The 17,880-nt window shown below is 37.1% G+C and overlaps 5 protein-coding genes and 1 pseudogene across 16 annotated transcripts; 4 read left to right on the forward strand and 2 right to left on the reverse strand.

The window, feature by feature from the left end:
* The first annotated feature begins 273 nt into the window (after positions 1–273).
* Positions 274–2,433, forward strand: LOC104762902 (UPF0496 protein At5g66675). 3 transcript variants are annotated; one of them, XM_010486302.3, is made up of 3 exons: positions 274–532; positions 642–1,978; positions 2,078–2,433. In XM_010486302.3, the coding sequence occupies exons 2-3, from the start codon at positions 747–749 to the stop codon at positions 2,097–2,099; spliced, it is 1,254 nt and encodes a 417-aa protein (XP_010484604.1). In that variant the 5' UTR covers positions 274–532; positions 642–746; the 3' UTR covers positions 2,100–2,433. The 3 variants fall into 3 exon arrangements, with proteins under 3 accessions (XP_010484604.1, XP_010484603.1, XP_010484605.1); XM_010486301.3 differs by having other exon boundaries at positions 307–532; positions 608–1,978; XM_010486303.3 differs by having other exon boundaries at positions 307–532; positions 661–1,978.
* On the forward strand, positions 2,103–4,790 carry LOC147923190 (uncharacterized). Its single transcript, XM_087497933.1, has 6 exons — positions 2,103–2,117; positions 2,472–2,611; positions 2,722–2,811; positions 3,415–3,442; positions 4,335–4,430; positions 4,548–4,790. Exons 1-6 carry the CDS (start codon positions 2,103–2,105, stop codon positions 4,605–4,607), a joined length of 429 nt encoding a protein of 142 aa, XP_087354059.1. The 3' UTR covers positions 4,608–4,790.
* Positions 4,791–5,148: 358 nt separating this feature from the next.
* LOC104762904 (UPF0496 protein At5g66670 pseudogene) lies at positions 5,149–6,826 on the forward strand (annotated as a pseudogene). Its single transcript, XR_015588600.1, has 2 exons — positions 5,149–5,222; positions 5,341–6,826. The product of XR_015588600.1 is annotated as a UPF0496 protein At5g66670 pseudogene (transcript).
* A 2,844-nt stretch (positions 6,827–9,670) lies between these two features.
* Positions 9,671–11,083, forward strand: LOC104762905 (chloroplastic calcium uniporter protein). The gene is made up of 2 exons (XM_010486305.3): positions 9,671–10,446; positions 10,547–11,083. Exons 1-2 carry the CDS (start codon positions 9,931–9,933, stop codon positions 10,982–10,984), a joined length of 954 nt encoding a protein of 317 aa, XP_010484607.1. The 5' UTR covers positions 9,671–9,930; the 3' UTR covers positions 10,985–11,083.
* Positions 11,084–11,495: 412 nt separating this feature from the next.
* LOC104762907 (protein DA1-related 6) lies at positions 11,496–14,145 on the reverse strand. 8 transcript variants are annotated; one of them, XM_087498536.1, is made up of 10 exons: positions 13,840–14,145; positions 13,496–13,746; positions 13,267–13,387; positions 13,138–13,164; positions 12,903–13,004; positions 12,597–12,809; positions 12,443–12,505; positions 12,222–12,343; positions 12,079–12,137; positions 11,496–11,994 (listed from the first exon to the last, which is right to left on the reverse strand). In XM_087498536.1, the coding sequence occupies exons 1-10, from the start codon at positions 13,882–13,884 to the stop codon at positions 11,621–11,623; spliced, it is 1,377 nt and encodes a 458-aa protein (XP_087354662.1). In that variant the 5' UTR covers positions 13,885–14,145; the 3' UTR covers positions 11,496–11,620. The 8 variants fall into 8 exon arrangements, with proteins under 8 accessions (XP_087354662.1, XP_087354661.1, XP_087354663.1 ...); XM_087498535.1 differs by having other exon boundaries at positions 12,443–12,508; XM_087498537.1 differs by having other exon boundaries at positions 12,443–12,508; positions 13,496–13,725; positions 13,840–14,137.
* Positions 14,146–14,726: 581 nt separating this feature from the next.
* LOC104762906 (protein DA1-related 3-like) lies at positions 14,727–17,364 on the reverse strand. 2 transcript variants are annotated; one of them, XM_087498544.1, is made up of 9 exons: positions 17,114–17,364; positions 16,726–17,021; positions 16,524–16,623; positions 16,351–16,424; positions 16,128–16,250; positions 15,805–16,024; positions 15,654–15,716; positions 15,367–15,541; positions 14,727–15,274 (listed from the first exon to the last, which is right to left on the reverse strand). In XM_087498544.1, exons 1-9 carry the CDS (start codon positions 17,150–17,152, stop codon positions 14,922–14,924), a joined length of 1,443 nt encoding a protein of 480 aa, XP_087354670.1. In that variant the 5' UTR covers positions 17,153–17,364; the 3' UTR covers positions 14,727–14,921. The 2 variants fall into 2 exon arrangements, with proteins under 2 accessions (XP_087354670.1, XP_087354669.1); XM_087498543.1 differs by lacking the exons at positions 16,351–16,424; positions 16,524–16,623; positions 16,726–17,021; positions 17,114–17,364 and having other exon boundaries at positions 15,805–16,020; positions 16,122–16,272.
* Between the last annotated feature and the right edge of the window lie 516 nt (positions 17,365–17,880).

Consider the following 17,880-nt stretch of genomic DNA (forward strand, 5'->3'; position numbering starts at 1 on the left):
TTTAATTTTAGAGGTTAAAACAGTCAAATTATTTGTTTTCTTAATCTATTAAAAAAAGTTCAGAAGGACATTTATATGGGATAGGAGGGAGTATTAGTTTATTAGTTTATTTCTTTTTGTGTCGGTATAGTCATAAATATGGTAATAGTAGTTAAAGACTAAAAATTTAGAAGAAGAGTGCATAAAAATACAAATATACAATCAACTGGTAGTTGGTACAGTAGAGAGGGGGAACGATTAGAGTATAATAAAGTTGAGGAAAAAAGAAAGAATGATTAATAAAAAAAGAAATGCGACTTGACTAATAATAATGGAAGCAGAGTGGAACATGTCAAACTCGGGACCAATACCAAATTGGAAAATCAAAGAGAAGACAAGTCAAAGACAGAGGCAACTCAGTTGTTTCGCTCCTCTTCTTCCTCCCCCACACACAATCCATCCATCGCTCTCCTTCTTCACTCTCTCTGACTCTCAAAGCAACTAAAAGATTTGAGCTCAATCTTATCTCTTCCGGATCCACTTCCAGTTTCAGGTACTTTTGCCTATCCGATCCCACTTTTTAATTCCAGCCTCCGACAAGACAACTAAAAAACTGTTGTCCTTCAAGATTTTTTGTCAGATCAAGTACTGATTCTTCTTAGATCTCTCTGTTTCTGCAAGCACTTTCACTTGTTTTATCTGGTGCCTCTCCTCAAAACATCGGTTCTGGATTCTGCTTGTCCTAAAAAAAAAAAGTCAAAACGTCCATGTTTCTTGGAATCTTCTCCAAAACCATGGAAGACAGATCAAATTCGAGCAGGAACAGAACCACCAACAACAGTCCACCTCTCCCACAGATCAGAACCGACATAGGTTCCTTATACTCTGCAGATCTTTCTGCTTACAATTCAGCTTGCAGAGAAGATCCTGATTTACAATCCTTCGATTCATCTCTCCACCAACGCACCAACAGAGTCATCAACTCCCTCGCCTCTGGTTCCGAAACTCGCTCTTTGTCCTTTGACGCCCTCATTGAAGTCTCAGGTTGTCTTCTCGAGATGAACCAGGAGGTCGTTAGGTTTATCATAGAAAGCAAAGAGGATGCGTGGGACAACAAAGATTTGACATGTTTGGTCAATGCGTATTTCGACAGTAGCATCAAGACCTTAGATTTCTGTAATGCTGTTGATAGTTGTGTCAAACGCGCCAGGATAGGCCAGATGCTCTTGCAGTTTGCGCTTAAGCAATTTGAGATGGAGGAGTCGTCAGGGACCAACAACAACAAATCCGCGGAACCGAGGGTTGCTAATAAGTACGCCAAAACTTTAGAAGAGCTTAACAAGTTTAAGGCTTCTGGTGATCCGTTTGATGGAGATTTCTTTATGCTGTTCGAGTCTGTTTACGAGCAGCAGGTTATGCTTCTGGAGGTACTTCATAAGCAAAAGAGGAAGCTTGACAAGAAGCTCAAGAACATAAAGCACTGGAAGAAAATATCGAATGTGGTTTTCGTGACAACGTTTGTCTCTGTTTTGATCTTCTCCGTGGTAGCAGCCGCTGTGGCTGCGCCGCCCGTTGTGACCGCGGTTGCAGCTGCGTTGGCGGTCCCAATTGGGTCAATAGGGAAATGGTGTAATCATCTATGGAAGAAGTATGAAACGGCAGTGAAAGGACAGAAAGATATAGTTTTGTCAATGAGGATAGGTGCTTATGTTACCATGAAAGACATGGATAACATTCGGGTACATGTAGATAAGTTGAAGATTGAGATGGAATCGATGATGCAAAAAGTTGATTTTGCGCTGAAGGAGAAAGAAGAAGAGGTGGCTGTGAGGCTTTCGATGCACGAGATCAGCAAGAAGTTTGATGTCTTCACAGAGAGAATCGAGGAGGTGGGTGAAAACGCGGCTAAGTGTAGCAAAGATATCACATTGGCGAGAACAATCGTGCTAAGGCACATTCTAAGTTTCCCCTCAGGTTCAGATCCAGGGCAAGGAAACTTGTGAGTTCTGGTTTATTAAATTCTTCTTCGTTTTTTTCGTTGGGTTTGTGTAAAGTATGAATCTTTTTGGCTCACATTTTACACTTTTGTTTTGGTCAGGATTGAGGCAATCACGTTGTGAGAGATGATGCATAAGACTGTATAAAAATAAAGCGGGAAGAGGTTCTGTGGGTATGTCACATAGCGATTATATAATGCTGTGTAGCAACTCTTGTAAACAGATTTAGCACACCATACAGATACAGTAGTGTATTACTCAGTTGGAAAAAAAAAAAAAAAAAAAAATCAAAGTCGATATTGATATATTTAGCTAGCCTCACTTTCTTTATTTGGCTTCGTATTGAAGAAGCTCTTAGATTTTTTCAGAGACGGATTACGTAGCGTTCATGTTGTCTTTGTGTGGACTACAACTTTGTATTTATCGCCAATGATAGTAGTGTCTTTCAATGTGGAAATAGCAACAGCTCAAAAGTCATTTATTGTTGTCTAAAAGATCGAAAATATATTTTCAAAGGTTGCTACAGAATCAGAGAATCAATTTTGGATTTTACGTCTAGTTGGTACAGAATCAATCAGTGTTATATCACAGTATGTAATCTTACCCAAACCGGGTTATACGCAAGAGACGCAGAGGTAATTTAAATGGTGTGGTCCCGTCGAACCGAGACCCGGTTTGTTGATTTTTTTTTTTTTTTGAGTTAATTGGGATTTGGGGATAAATTTGGGTTTTTACGATTTCCCAGTGGACAAAACCGCCGCCATAAACTACCTGAGAAAGAAATCTCAGACACTCCTCCCTCGGCTAAACTCGAAGGTTCCATGCGATACCGCGGGTAAGTTCACTGGGTTCATTGGCAATCTTAGGATTCCTCGCTGGGTCTATGTGTTCGCTGTGTTAATTTAGGTTTTTTTTATTTATTTAGTGTCCAGCCACGAGAAAACTCCGCTCGAATTTCCAGGGTTCCGTTTGTATCTGTGCTTGAGAGTAAGTCTTATGGACTTGCGTTAATTGGGAGCCCATTATAATTTTTGGGTTTCCTCGTTTGTATTTTTGTTTTTTTTTGGTACTCTGCCTCTTAGTTTAATCAAAAGCAAGTATCAGGATAAGCTTTGGTAGTCTTTATTCTTTCTTACCGTTTGAGCTAATGCATGACAAAATGTTTCAGTTTAGATACTAGACTTGTACGCTGTCAAATGTCAAATGTCAAATGTACGGCACATTGTCATGAGGTAAATCACTTTGATACCCGTTGTCTCAAATGTTTGGTGAAAGTGAAACTTTATATCCGTTCTTTCGGGTGTAGTCTCATAGATTTAGAATCCCGGATTTGCAGTGGAACAATCCTGCGCAAAACTCGGTCTTTATCCTTTCCTTGAAGTCTCAGGGTGTCTTCTCGAGATTATTGTTCTAAGGCACATTCTATGTTTCCACTCAGGTTCAGATTCAGAGCAGCAAGGAAACTTGTAAGTTTTTGGTTTCTGAATTCTTTTTCGCTTATTTTGTTGGGTTTGTGTAAAGTTTGGACTGAGGCAATCACGTTGTGAGAGATGCATAGACTGTTTAAAAATAATGCGGGAAGATGTTCTGTGGGTATGAAACCTGGTTGCTGATAGCATATATGATTAAGTTGTACAAGAGAGAACCCGGTGAAGATATCAGATGCACAAGAATTTCGGAGGACCAGTTATGGTTGAAAGAAAGAGGTGGGAATGTTTTGGGCAAGGAATTGGTTAAGGTGATAAGATCGGCGTATGAACTAGAGGAAGGGAAGGCATATATATACGTGTGCTTGAGGAAACGGAAAATGCAGAAGCAAAAACGGTTGGATTTTCTGCGAAAGGCGAACTGCTTAATCTTCATGGAGCTGTTCAAAGAAAACAGATAGTGCTACTCGATAGGTCAAGGATACTAAAGAAGCAGCTTCAGAAGAAACTAAAAAGGATCCAATGGTGGAGGAAAGTCTCGACCATTATGTTTGCAATAGGTTTCTTCACAGTTCCGGTGTTGGCAGCCTTGGCGATGATTGTACCCGTGCCTTCTGCCATTGAAGTACTCGTAGGTGCATTTTCAGCTACAATAGGGTCAATCGGGAAATGGTGGGTTTATCTGTGGAATAAACGCGAGGTTGCAGCTGCGTTCCAGAAGGATGGGATTGAAAAAATACTGATGAGCAGTTATATCTTACTCCATGATATGGATAACATGCAGGTACTTGTTCAAAATATGTTTGTTTAGATTGAGCATCTGGCGCTGGTGCTTAAGAATATGAGGACGGCGGAGGAACTGGATAGAGAGATGATGGATAAGATTGAAGAGATAATGGTTAAATCACACAACATGTTTAAACTTGCGCAGGATCACTCACGTAGAGGACGTTCTTCCATGGAGCCGTGTTGTTTCTGGGAAATTAAGAAACGTTACCCCAACAACCACCCCAGAAAGGAGCAGCTGGTAATAGTTTTTCCCATTGCTTCTTGATAACATCTTTTTTTCCTTTCTCTATTTCTTCTATAAAGCTTCTTAATTAGGCTTCCTTTCACCTTCTGATACGAAATATGTGATCTGCAGGATGGATATTTTCATGTGATATCAATATCAAGCAGGAGGGCGACTAACTTCACTTCTTAGCGCCTCTCTCTTATGGCTTAGTACTATCGTCAGATCCGGACTGTATTATGTGTTGTGTGTCTACAACTTGTATTTTTTGGCAAGAATGAATAGTCTTTCATTGTGTAAATAAAAGCTCAAAACTCAACTACTGATGTCTACATATATATGACCATCATATAGAGTTATGGCGTCTCTTCGTTATTTTCGTTTTGGTTTCTTAAAGAAAAACTACTTGCTTTTTTTTGTTACAGAGGCTTGTGTCTTAAGTAGGAGCCAAAAAGAGATAAAAATTAGAGCTACACTCATTGCTCAACATGATAGGAAGATAAATCAAGGATAGCAAAACTTCTTTATTAAGGAGCGTTGATACTTTGATTTGACATATCAACAAACTCAACGAAAACCGGAATAGAAATAAAATATAATCATTTCGTATGGACAGCTTGTTCCACAGAAAAACATATTAACAAAGACCAAATCATATTACGTGTCCGTTTTAGTGGTTGACGAACTGTTCATTTTGGGTATTTATATATATATGTTAGTCAATAGAGAGGCAGAAGTAAGCTCTTCCTTGTCTTGGACTAAAAATTTTCCAAAGGTGTCTCGCCAAGATTCCTATCAAAAGTTCAGGTACGTTTCTGTTTCTCTTCGTTTCATCTCCATCTGATCTTGATTTGATTCAGGAGTTTCAGAGACAAAACTCTGTCCTAAAACTTTGTTTCATTAAAAATATTCCTTTGAATTTTAGCGTTTCAAAAGGTCAGATTAGCTCCACCAGTAATATCAATGGCGTTCTGTGGATTACATTCAGAGCTCATGAAAGGAAACTCTAGCTCTAACAGCGGCGGAACCAATGGTTCATCGGTTAAGCCAATCCAAACAAAGATGCGGTCCAAATACTCATCAGACCTGAGTTCTTACACATCCGCGTGTAAAAAGTACTCATCCCTCAAAACCTTTGATTCATTGATTCACAAGCGAACCAAGAGCGTTTTCAGCTCGCTCGATGCTCAGGCCAAGACTCAATCCTTAAACCTAGAGTCAATCATGGAGGTCTACGGATATCTTCTTGAACTAAACCAAGATACAGTAAGAGTCATCATTGAAAGCAAAGAAGCTGTTCTGAAGAACAAAGATCTTACGGCTTTGGTTGATGTCTACTTCAAAAGTACTTCCAAGACCTTAGATTTCTGCAATACTGTCCAGAAATGCGTCAAGAAAGCAGAGATAAGCCAACTTGTCATTCGACTCGCGGTGAAACAGTTCGAGGCAGAAACGGATGTTGGAGAGGGTAAGAAGAATAAGTACGCGAAAACGTTGGAGGAGCTGAATAAATTTAAATCCTTGGGAGATCCTTTTGATGGCGAGTTCTTGACGCAGTACGAGTCCATCTACGATGAACAGATTTTGCTTTTGGACGAGTTGCGTAAACTTAAAGTAAAGCTCGATAAGAAACAGAGGAATCTTAAGACGTGGAGGATAGTGTCAAATGTGGTTTTCGTGACTGCGTTTGTGGCTGCTTTCGTCTTATCGGTGGTTGCGGCAGCGATGGTAGCACCTCCGGTATTGTGTGCTGTGGCGTCTGGATTGACCACACCGATTGATATTGTGGGAATGTGGTGTAACAATATGTGGAAGGTATACGAGAAGGCTGTGGAGAGACAGAGAGCTGTGGTTTCATCTCTGGAGCGTGGGACGCAAGCTAACAATGAACTGATGGTAAACATAAAATTCGAAGTTGAAAAACTAAGCGAAAGGATCTCTTCGATTCTGATGACCATAGACTTTGCGGTGGAGAGAGAAGAAGATGAAATGGCGATGGGATTAGCGATGCAAGATATCAAAAAAAAGGTTGAAGGGTTTACTGCAAAAATCAAGGAAGTTGGTGAAAGAGCGGACAACTGTAGCAAACTCATCGCCTTGGGGAGGCTTATAGTCGTGGGACACATCCTTGGTGTACACATCGTAGAAACCGAAGCTCTAAGTATTATCAGGGGCGTTGTTCAAGAACATTGATGTTGAGGATCAATGCTTTTAACTTGAGTTTTCAAGGTTCACTATAGTTTTTATTCTGTTTGTGTGTGTTTTTTGTTTCCTTTTTTTTTTTTTTTTTTCATTCTCTTAACTTTTACAATTAATAATGGACAAAGCAAATTGAAATTCACATTCTATCAAAAGCTGCATATAATGTAAAAACCGGTTTTTTTTGCTTCAATAAATTGTACATTCTTAAATGTATGTACATTGCAAGTGGCAAGCAAGACTCGGAAGTCAAGAGTTTTTATCATTGGTTATGGGCTTCAAAGTTGGGCCTACTGTAGTTTATTATGTGACGTTGCCATATCAAAGGATTGATTTAACGAAATATACTGTGTATGTGTTTTGTTTCTATTTTTGTTTTCGTCTCATTTAAAAATTAACAAGGGAACATCAAGTAAGATTTTAAAGTTTAACATCAACGATAACATGTCAATCTGGTGATATTTAAACATACCGTCTTATTTTACCTTTTAGTCGATTGTAAATTTTTTTAACATATTTTGTCAAATATTTAGATACAAGTACTGGTTATTAAACAAATGTCAAATGTATGTATATTCATTTGCAGAAACCACCACGAACTTCTTTGTTTCCATATATATTTTATTTCACTAGATTCAACACTACTATTGTTTTCATTTTGGACAATTCACGCCAAAAATAAGAGATTACAGTATGTATAGGAGTAGTAAAAAAATGTATGCTGTTATTTATTTCTCGTTAAAAAAATTTGACTTTTTAACATGGCGATGAGGAAATAAAAAATGAATATGTATTCTTGGGAAAAGGGAAAATATAGAATTGGACTGCGAAAAAATCGGTTACTTGGGTAAATTTGGAAAGAGTTTAGAAATTGACGGTCAAGAAAAGGAGAGTGTGAGGATGAATAAAAACGTTAAAACTAAAAGGCTTATTCTCTACAGTTCAACTGGGGAAGGTATCTTCGTAAAAAGAAAGAATCCAGTTTTCCCTTTATTTATTTAGGTGATTACAAAAAAGACCCCACAGCAAAATTTAAGTAGGAGAAGAGAGGGAGCCCTCTCTCGTGTCTATTCTATAAAAAAGTCTAAAGACTAAACAAACAAAACCCTCCCTTAGATATCAACTCCCCAACACAAACACTCTCTCTCCCTCAACTCTCTCACCGGCGGGTTTCCAATACTCTCTTTTGCATTTACGTGGCGACTCGTTTACGTGTGTCCACACACATTTATGGGGCTCCTTCTTTTTTATTCCACCTACTAATCTCGACATTTTCCGTGTATTGTTACTTTTTTTTTCTTTCTTTCTTTTGTTAGTAATAGAGATTCTTGAAATTAACGTTAGTCAAATTGTTCTGAAACTTAATACTAATGCCTAGGTACGTCAGTTTTACGTTACAGTGGCAACAAAAAAAAACAAAAAAAAATTAAAACACACACACATCTGTTGATGAAATATGATGGTGTAACAGTCGAATGATTCTTTTTGGGTTTGGCTGGGGAAAACAGTTCAAACTTTTTCTATTGGCAATAGTTGGTTTATCATAAACAGTTATAATGACAAAAATATATAGCCAAGTTCTCATAACCTAGTTTTTTTTATACAGTCTCCCAAATTTAAGCTGCAATATAATGTATATGTAGATAGAACAGTCACACTGTTACTCTCTCAATTTAAACACAAAGATCATTGTCTTCCACTAAGAATTTTTGTAAGTTGTGACGACTTCAGATTCTCGAACAATACATAGTTGCATGATGATGATGAATCGGTCTCGCGTGTCTTCGTAATCCAGTACTGGAATATTCCTCAATGGCTTAATATTTGAAAACGAACTCTTATCTTATATAATCCCACCAAATTTTATTTTTTTAATAACATAATTTAGAAAAAAAGACAGAGATGATGCTTGCACTTATCTAAATCTACGTGTTATGGAACACCACATAATAATAAATAACACAGTTTTATATACTAAAACCGTTTTACAATCTGATTGAAAATGTATGTAGACGAAAGAGTATACTTATTAGAGAACCATTAGCAAAAGATGCGTTTAATAATACTATAGTAGTACTTAATAAAAATAAAAATAGGAATAATAAAAATTAAAATTAAAAAGGAAAGGAACGGGAAGATGATTGATTGGGGCTTTGGGGGAAGACTTGGCGTGTTGTTAACAAGATCGGACGGCAATGCGTGGCAAGTCGTTTATGACGTCGGGAGCTTAGCTTGCCACGTGTACGGTCATCAGCATTAGGTGACCGATATAATGTAATTTCCCGTGACTTGACCATCTAATGTAATCTCCCCCACAATTTATCGTGCGCTTCAATTTATCAAGAGAATATCTAAAAACGTGGATTTATATTTCCATCAGATAAATTTCATCAAATATTATTGAATTACCGCAGGAATAAGAAACTACAATCTAATTTATGAATTGACTAAAAAAGATCTGGATAGGATTTAGATGGAAATCGACAAAAACAACGAAAAAACGATAAATTAGATTTGTATTGATTTTTTTATTATGTTTTTGTTATATCATTTTCTACATACTATTTCTAGTTAACTCGCGATTTCCCAAGATTCTCTTAATTGTCTGAATCTGTTCCTCTTTAATTATCCGACAAACTTTTGGGTCTAGCAGTTATTAAGCCCAACAGTCCACATAATCTAATAACCAATAGGCTTGAAGTATGAGGCTGGAGTCGGTGAAACCTAATTCCAACAATTACCCAACAAAAACGTAAATTTATATTTTCATTAAATAAATTTCATGTTTAGTGTGTGATATAATAAATAACACAGTTTTATTATTTTATATTTTTGTTGTTCAATTCATATAAAATTACTATTATATATGACTAAATAAAATATATTATTATATTAATGATAACGGTTAGTTCTATTCACACACGTTTAATGGGAAACTGGTAAATTTGTAATTTTTTTTTAACTTTGTTAGCACTTTTAGCTGTAATCGTAACAATTGTTTTAAAATAATTCTAACATCATAATAAAGATGAGATAAGCAACGCCTATGTGTAAATATCGTGTCAACAAAATATCGTGATAAGAAAGAATGCTGTTTCAGAGGAGCCTTCTCTCTCGTTCTGAACAAACCAAACGCAGCTAATATAAAAGGCAGCTCAAGTTGCTCTGTTTTAATCTCGGACCAAAACATAAAACAAAACGTGTGTTCTCTGTCTCTTCCTTTTTCGTATATCAAAACCAACTTCGTTCTTCTTCTTTCATTCGTTCATTCCTTCTTTGTATTTCTCTGACGTAGCTTTTTTTAGAAAGATCGACCATGTCGTCAAAGAAATCCCTAGTTCAAAGTCTCTTCAACATTTCCAAAACCTATTCCCGGATCTCGGGTTTTACCCGTATGCGTCCCACCAAACCCGACGCCGGGGGCTCTGGTATCCGCCGGAGATTTCTTCACAAGAGGGCATTTTTCTCGCCGGAGATTGTTCCGAAAGGAGGCAACTTGATGGATAAACTCAGGGAGTTGAGTTTGTCCAACAATAACCGTATTCGTCTCGACGAGATGCTCCCCCCACCTTCCCCGGCTAAATCATCACCGGACTTTTTCCCGGCGGTCACCGTGGAAGACGTGAAGAAGCTCATGAGAGCAGCGGAGATGGAGATGGTGAAATCGAGGCTGAGAGATATTGGCAAGAATTGGGTTCCCTATTCCGAGTTTGTCCGGGTATGCGGAGAAAACTGTTCGGATCCTGAACAAGGTAACCGGGTCGCGAATATGCTTGACCAAGCTGGAAACGTCATCGTTTTGGGAAAACTCGTCTGCCTTAAACCCGATGAGGTAATTAATTAAACTGTACATGTATTACAATTTTTTAACCACACTTTAACCAAATTTAGCATTCTTGATCTAATTTTTGTTTTTTCCTTGGATTTTACAGCTAACAAGCGCCATGGCTGGTCTGATTCCGACACACGAACCCACTCTCGACGCCGCGACAAGGCAAGAGTTTGAGAAACTTGAGATGATTAAGTCAGATATCGACAAAAGAGCGGACGATCTTGTTCGAAAAGAATTATGGGCCGGATTAGGCCTGATAGTGGCCCAAACGATTGGATTTTTTAGGCTGACGTTTTGGGAACTGTCGTGGGACGTGATGGAACCCATATGCTTCTACGTAACTTCTACTTATTTCATGGCTGGTTACGCCTTCTTTCTCCGTACTTCAAAGGAACCTTCCTTTGAAGGTTTTTACAAAAGCCGGTTCGAGACCAAGCAGAAACGGTTGATTAAAATGCTTGATTTTGATATCGACCGTTTCACCAAGCTACAGCAGATGCATCATCGTCCAGACTTTACTAAACCTGGTCGTTGTTGATCGTTATTCTTTTCTTTCCTAAATCGGATACTACTAATTAAATGTATAAACGGCTAAAATTATCGTAGAGAATAAATTAGTTTTAGAGGGGTAAAAAAATGGAAAGTCTTGTCATGCTAGTAACACTAATTCAGTACTAAATAAGTTAATCATTACTAAACTAACAATTAAAGTGAATGTTATTTCCAAAGTACTTTTTCCTTTTTGGGGGATCAGTTGATTTCTATGTATGAAATATACATAATTGTGCCAGCCGCGTGTATGGCAAACTTTATTAAAAATGGATAGAGAGAGATACGTAAATAACTTTATGTTCGTTCACAAGTTTCTGTTACAAAATTAAAAAGCATGGACTATACAGTTGGAAAACACGTATTTCTGAGTATTCACAAAAGAAAAACGGATTGCGTCGGTAGCAAGAAATTATAAAATCCAACGAAAAATATATTTGTATAATTAACATGCAATATCGTTTTTAAGTGTGTGTGTTAAACAGAGGAACACAGAGCAATAGAAAAGAAGCAGAAGCAGTGTTTACACTTTATATACCATATAAAGAAAACGTGTGTCTGTATGTATAATATATATACACGGGTATGTATGTATGTATAATTGGGTATATTGTATATGGCTGATTCAAGACTTTGAAGATGGTGCAGTCTTGGAAATACTAACGATCTTTTTCAGGGTATCCTCAAGGTTGTAATTATTTGAGGCCATCATCTTGTTAACTTTCTTGAACCCTTCACCGTAGACTGGTGATTCATCTGTTTCTATCTGATACTTGAAAAACTCCACGAGCTTCTTCTCATATCCAGATGGCGCACGTTTCTTTGATGTGGTTATAGCTGTAGGATTTCGGGAAGAAGAAGAAGAAGAAGAAGCTGTTGATGCATCTGCTGCTGCTACTACTACTACGTCTGGAGTGGCGTATTTCTGTGGCTCCAACCACAGATGGCCTAAGACTTGGCATAATCCTTCTTCGAGTACATTGTTTAGCTTTTTATAACCTGTGACCAAAACAAAATGACTTTGAGATCCTCTCCTCAATTCTCATCTCTAATTCATTTCCACTTTTGAGTAGTAGTACATACCGTTGAGTCTAAGCCACGCATGCATCATCTCATGAGCCAAGATATATCCAGTCAGGACCCTGTAAGTGAAAAGGGATTTGATTGATATATTCTATCGGCGCAAGAAGAGAGTATTCAGATGGGGAGATGATGAGTTAGGGTACCTTGGAAGTCCATATAAGATGAGAATTGCAGTGACCTCGCTCTTGCCTATAACCTTTTGAGATTTCCAAGCCATGTCTGAAATTAGCTGATTGTTAGGCCCCATCTTTCGCCATTTTGTGACCTGTTATATATATATATATATAAATGTGGAACCGAGTTAAATTCCAATTTAGTTTCAGTTCTCTCAAAGTATCTTCTTGATCTTAATTAAATATCTTACACTTTTGACCGTCTGCTCTTCAGACAGGCAAATACCTCTGGTAACCATCCCATAATGATTGTCCTGCTTGTAAACATACAACACATATGAGTGAAAGAAAGAGAGAGAGATAGAGATGAGCAAGTTTCATCAGTTTAGAAAACAATGTACTCACAATCTTCTCTTCTTTTTCAGCTATGTTCATCACTTCTTTCTCTACCAAAAAAACAGGAAACTCTTTGTGGATCTTCCTGTTTAAGCCTTCGAAGAATTCACGGATTTCCAAATGTAAGTAATGACATTCAACAGTATCCATAACAGCGCATTCCATACATTCTCGACAAAGCCATCGACCATCTGGAAGCATTACATACTTTGTCCCATAAGACTGCAAAGAACCATTACAAGTCAAATACTACTACAAGCCAAGGCTTTCTTTAATTTCCGTTATGACTTAGACCAATCATCAATAAGAGTATACCTCTAATCTTTCACAGCTGCAACACTTGGCAGTTCCGTCATCGTCATGACCAGGGCAGTATATCTCCTTCCAGAACGGATGAGCATGGAACTCTCTTTTAATCTGACAGAAAAATTAATTATACAGTTACAATTACATCCACAAGTCTTGTATACATACTACTGTCTTTCATAACTATAAACGTATTAAGTCTTTAACTTTTCTTTCATTTCATAGGACTCAATTGCTTGCTTACCTTCTTATTACAGACATAGCATGGAATCTACGAGTTGAACATGAGAAAACAAAATTATAAACATCAAGTCAAAGGAGGAGTTTAATCAAAGTATAGCAATCAATTTCAAAGTTGTATATGTTTTTAAACCTTGTTCGTAGCAATTGGCAATTGTTGAGAATGAAGGATTAAACACGGAGGATGCCAAGGAACATCAAAGGCATCAAACTTTATTCCATCCTCAATCGCAGAGTTGCAACCACGGCATATGCTACAAGTGAATGTAAATAACTTAAAAACACATGCAAAAGCCTAAATACACAGCACAGTTGCATAATTAGTTAAGCACATATGTAATTAAGTTTTTTTTTTGTTTTACCTAGGAGGAGGATTCACATCTTTCTCATCCACATGATCTTTGGAAGGCTTAACTTGTCTCTCATCCTCCACATGATCATCACCATCATCCACTTGCTTAGTTTTGCCTTTTTGCTTTGACTTTTCTAATCTGCTCTTCTCCTCCTCTTGCTTCAAACTTTCTTGCTTTGCCTTAGCAATCTCAATCTGTTCACGTGCCCTGCGATCTTCGTTTCCATGCCGTGAAATTTCCTTGGCGGTTTTGCGATCATCCTGACAGGTTTCAGATCAAAATGGACTAGCGAGACTCTTTATATCAACTTAAACTTAGATAATCATCATCAGAAAACAATCAATTCTAATAACCTTGGATGGATCATGTTTGGACCGGGAGAATAACCACATACTCATCTGAAACTTACTTTCTTCACTAGTCTGATATGAGTCCTCAGTGATGACGTTTTATCATCTTTAGCGTGAGAAAGGAAGAATACACATGTGAGCTCTGTCTTTGGATGGATCAGGAATACCAAAAGCTCTGTCTTTGGCGTTAGACGGACACTTCGAAACAGTTTAAAAGAGATTTCTCAGCGAGAAGAGAGAGAGAGAGGGAGTGTGTGTGTGTGTTGTGTGACTAGTGGTTCAGCTGCTCCACCCATGTGGCGGAAGCCCATTGTGACATCGACATTTCCCGCTCTTTTAAAACGTTGCCGTTTACTTCTATAGACAAAAAATTTAAAATCTCCAATTGGAATTTTTTTTCTTTTTTTTTACAATAACCAAAGGAATAGTCTAATTTAAAACGAGCAAATATACAGGTAAAAAAAAAAAAAATTTATCGTGCCTCACGAAATTCTTCTGAAATAAGATTCTCAAGTTCAAACACATTTCCACTGACATGACTAGAAAATCCAAAACTATGATATTTTTAAATTTCTTCATTTGAAAATGATCAATATTAGTAGGGTTGATCAAGTGTGTTTTTTTTCTTCAAATAATCAGGAAATCGAAACTTTTCAATTAGTCGTATGGACAAATATGATATAATAAAAGTGTTTGATTTTTCAAAGGTGAAGAACTAAGATAAAAATTACAACCATTCAATACTTAAAGAAAACGCCAAGATTTTTTTCTAAGTTGCACTAAAATCTTATACACCTAACAACAAAGATGTTGACCGTTGACGTCTGTGTGTGATGCGACTGTTTATTATTTTATTTACGGTAAATAATAGTGTTGACAACGAATATAAATGATAATAAAAATTGTATATATTACAAATTCAACAACATACATCATAGAAACCACATATATAGGCTATATTTATATGAAGGCAAAACATAAACATTGATGGTGCCAAACAGCACCAAAGGCATTAAAGATGACGAAGATCCGCACAGTGTTGTTGTCTGTATATTATATATTGGTATGATATAATTAAGGCTAATTCAAAACTTGGAATCTGGTGTAGCCTTGGAAACGCTAACGATCTCTTTCAGGGTACCCTTAAGGCTGTAGTTATTTGAAACCATCATCTGGTAAACTTGTTTGAATCCGTGACCGTAGACCGGTGAATCTTCTTCTTTGATCTGATTCATGCAAAACTCTACGAACTTCTTCTCAAAATCAGACCACTCGTCACTTTTCTTTGACGTGTTAACGGCTGGAGGAGCTGGGGAAGAAGAAGAAGAAGCTACAGAAGCAGCAGCATCAGTAGAGGCAAATGTCCGAGACTCCAACCACCTGAGGCCTAATGCTTGGCATAATCCTTCTTCAAGCTCTAACTTAAGATTCTTGTAACCTGTGATCAAAATCGAAAAAAAAAAACAAAAAAATGAGGTCTCTCCATGTCTCTTGGTGATCATAATATAATCATCGTTAATATATACGTACCGTTGAGTCTAAGCCAAGCATGCATCATCTCGTGAGCTAAGATGTATCCTGTTAGTAACCTAGGAAATCCATATAAGATGAGAATCCCGGTCACCTCGCATCCAGTCACCCTTTGAGTCTCTGTAACCATCTCTATTAGCTGGTTGTTCGGTCCAATCCTTGGCCTTCTTTTTATCTGTACATGTGAACCAAAGTGAAAAAAAAATCCGGTTAGAACGTGATATATCTATATGAACCAGTTCATTGCTTAGTTATCAAATCTATTATAGTTTAATAAGGTCTCTTACACTTGTGACAGGTTGCTCCTCGGACATGCAAAGACCTCTGGTTACAGCTGCACGATGATAGTCCTGTTTTGTGTTGAAATAATACATGAGACAGCTGAGAGAAGAGGGGAGTTACAAAAGTGAGGGATTATGTGTTTTTTTTTCTACTCACAATCTTCTTCTCTTCTTCCTCAGCTTTATTCAACGCTTGTTTCTCTACCAGAAGAAGAGGGAACTCTTTATCAACCTTCAAGAACAAGCCTTCGAAGAATTCTCGGATTTCAACATGTAAATCATGGCATTCATCAGTATCCATAACCGCGTATTCCATACATTCACGACACAGCCATCGACCATCTGCAAGCATTACATACTTGGTTCCAAAAGACTGCAAATTAAGAAAGAACCATTATATTGCAAGTCAACAAACCAGAGAGAGAGGGTTCGATTATATATTGAAAGTCGTAAAACCAAAATTTTGAGAAGGACCTCTTTTCTAATCTTTCATAGCTGCAACACTTGGCAGTTCCATCATCGTCATGACAAGGACAGTATTTCTCCTTCCAGAACGGATGGACATGGAACTCTCTTTTACCTTCCGAAGTTGAAGGAATCTGAAACAGTTATTATACAACATCCATAAGTACGAAGAGATCAATTCTGTTCACTAAACTACAAACTGTATAAAAGCCAAGTAATGAGAATTTGATTTTCCTTTTGTTTGCAGACATAGCAGGTAGGATGACGATGCTCCTTGTAGCAATCTATGTGAAATTTTCCTTTCTTTAAAACCTAAGGAGTTGTATATACATTAGAAAACAGGAGTAAAATTGAATGATATTATACAAAAATCAATTTGAAACTCGGAGTAATATTGATATGTTTTTAAACCTCGTGCGTAGCAATTGGTTTGTGGCAATGAAAGCAACATAGGCATTGAAGGTTTTCAGGTATTCCATCTCTAATCTCAGATTTGCCACCAATGCATATGCTACAAGTAAAAGTAATAACAATATTCGAATTTAGCCAAAACAAATTAAAACCCTCTAAACACACACAAATGGAGAAGCACACATGACATAAGCATACATACCTAGGAGGAAGATTCACTACATCTTCTTGAACATCATCTTTGGAATGGTTAATTTGTTCCTTACCCTTAAAAGTCTCCATACTAGTAGTATGTGGAAGCTTCTGAACGTCTTGATCAACATCCACTTGCTTGCTTTTGCCTTTCTCCTTGGACTCTTCTAATCCTCTCTTTGCATCCGGTTTCTGATCAGCTTGCTCCAAACTTTTTTCCTTTGCCCTTTTAATCTCAATTTGTTCACGTGCCCTGCGGTCTTCTTCTTCATGTAATGAATTTTTCTTGGCGGTTTTAATATCATCCTGCAGGTTTCAGATCGCCAAGAAAGTGACTAGGGTTTTCAACTAAAAAAACTTATATAATCAAAAGCAAACACAAATCGAATCTAATAAACCTTAGATGGATCACGTCTGAAGCAGGAGAAGAACCACATCCTCTGAAACTCACTTCTTTACCATTCAAGGGGAAACAGGGGCCAAAGAAACACCAAATCTAGCTCTTTAATTTGTTTTACTCTAAATGGAAACTTCGTCACAGTTTCGATGAGATGTTTAAGAAATTTCCTGAAATACTTATTAGAGCCACTTTGGTTTCATGTTTGAATTAATCGTGAGAGGTAGAGAGAGATCTCAGGGTAGGGGACAATAACACACCACTAGTGGAGGACTTGCTTTTCTTATAAGTTTATATAAAGGAAAGAGAAATTATACTAATAATGTTGGGAAAGTTTGCACATCAGAATATATTTTGAGTTTCAGATTGTCAGGCTGTGGTAAATCAATATAATCAGGTTAAATGTCAGTTACTTGTATTTTACTATATTTGGTTTCGCATATTTGCATCACTTACTTTCTTTTGACATAAGTTTTTTTTTAAAAAACTTTTTTATATTTACCTATTTCACTATAATATAGTTAGGATAATGTTTATTTTTTTGCTAATCAAATCGTAAAAAGTTGGAGAAAGCAACAAAAAAAAAAAGATTTTACTTTCGTTTGGGTACCACTTAGATTCATCCAGTTTCATTTAAGATCGTCAACGTCAATTAATAATATTAAAGCTGGCTTATGTGCCTTTCAGCCTTTTAACAAATAAACTACTCCATATGGGTAATATGTGAGAAAATGTTTATGTTTTTTTTTTTCTTTTCTATATGCTAGT

Source organism: Camelina sativa, chromosome 18 (assembly GCF_030686135.1).
Source record: "Camelina sativa cultivar CO46 ecotype springtype chromosome 18, ASM3068613v1".
In the NCBI taxonomy this organism is placed as follows: domain Eukaryota; kingdom Viridiplantae; phylum Streptophyta; class Magnoliopsida; order Brassicales; family Brassicaceae; genus Camelina; species Camelina sativa.

Excerpts from the sequence above, each read along its gene's own strand:
- LOC104762902 (XM_010486302.3), top strand. The coding sequence starts at position 747 with ATGTTTCTTGGAATCTTCTCCAAAACCATGGAAGACAGATCAAATTCG. Across the intron at positions 1,979-2,077 it reads GATCCAGGGCAAGGAAACTT|GATTGAGGCAATCACGTTGT; the intron begins GTGAGTTCTGGT and ends TGTTTTGGTCAG.
- LOC147923190 (XM_087497933.1), top strand. Across the intron at positions 2,812-3,414 it reads GGTTCCATGCGATACCGCGG|GTTCAGATTCAGAGCAGCAA; the intron begins GTAAGTTCACTG and ends GTTTCCACTCAG. Across the intron at positions 3,443-4,334 it reads TCAGAGCAGCAAGGAAACTT|GATCACTCACGTAGAGGACG; the intron begins GTAAGTTTTTGG and ends AAACTTGCGCAG.
- LOC104762905 (XM_010486305.3), top strand. The coding sequence starts at position 9,931 with ATGTCGTCAAAGAAATCCCTAGTTCAAAGTCTCTTCAACATTTCCAAA. Across the intron at positions 10,447-10,546 it reads TCTGCCTTAAACCCGATGAG|CTAACAAGCGCCATGGCTGG; the intron begins GTAATTAATTAA and ends TGGATTTTACAG.
- LOC104762906 (XM_087498544.1), bottom strand. The coding sequence starts at position 17,152 with ATGTGGTTCTTCTCCTGCTTCAGACGTGATCCATCTAAG. Across the intron at positions 17,022-17,113 it reads TCAGACGTGATCCATCTAAG|GATGATATTAAAACCGCCAA; the intron begins GTTTATTAGATT and ends TGAAACCTGCAG. Across the intron at positions 15,542-15,653 it reads AGGAGCAACCTGTCACAAGT|ATAAAAAGAAGGCCAAGGAT; the intron begins GTAAGAGACCTT and ends TCACATGTACAG.
- LOC104762907 (XM_087498535.1), bottom strand. The coding sequence starts at position 13,884 with ATGAGTATGTGGTTATTCTCCCGGTCCAAACATGATCCATCCAAG. Across the intron at positions 13,388-13,495 it reads GATGTGAATCCTCCTCCTAG|CATATGCCGTGGTTGCAACT; the intron begins GTAAAACAAAAA and ends ATTCACTTGTAG. Across the intron at positions 13,165-13,266 it reads TGCCAATTGCTACGAACAAG|ATTCCATGCTATGTCTGTAA; the intron begins GTTTAAAAACAT and ends TTCAACTCGTAG.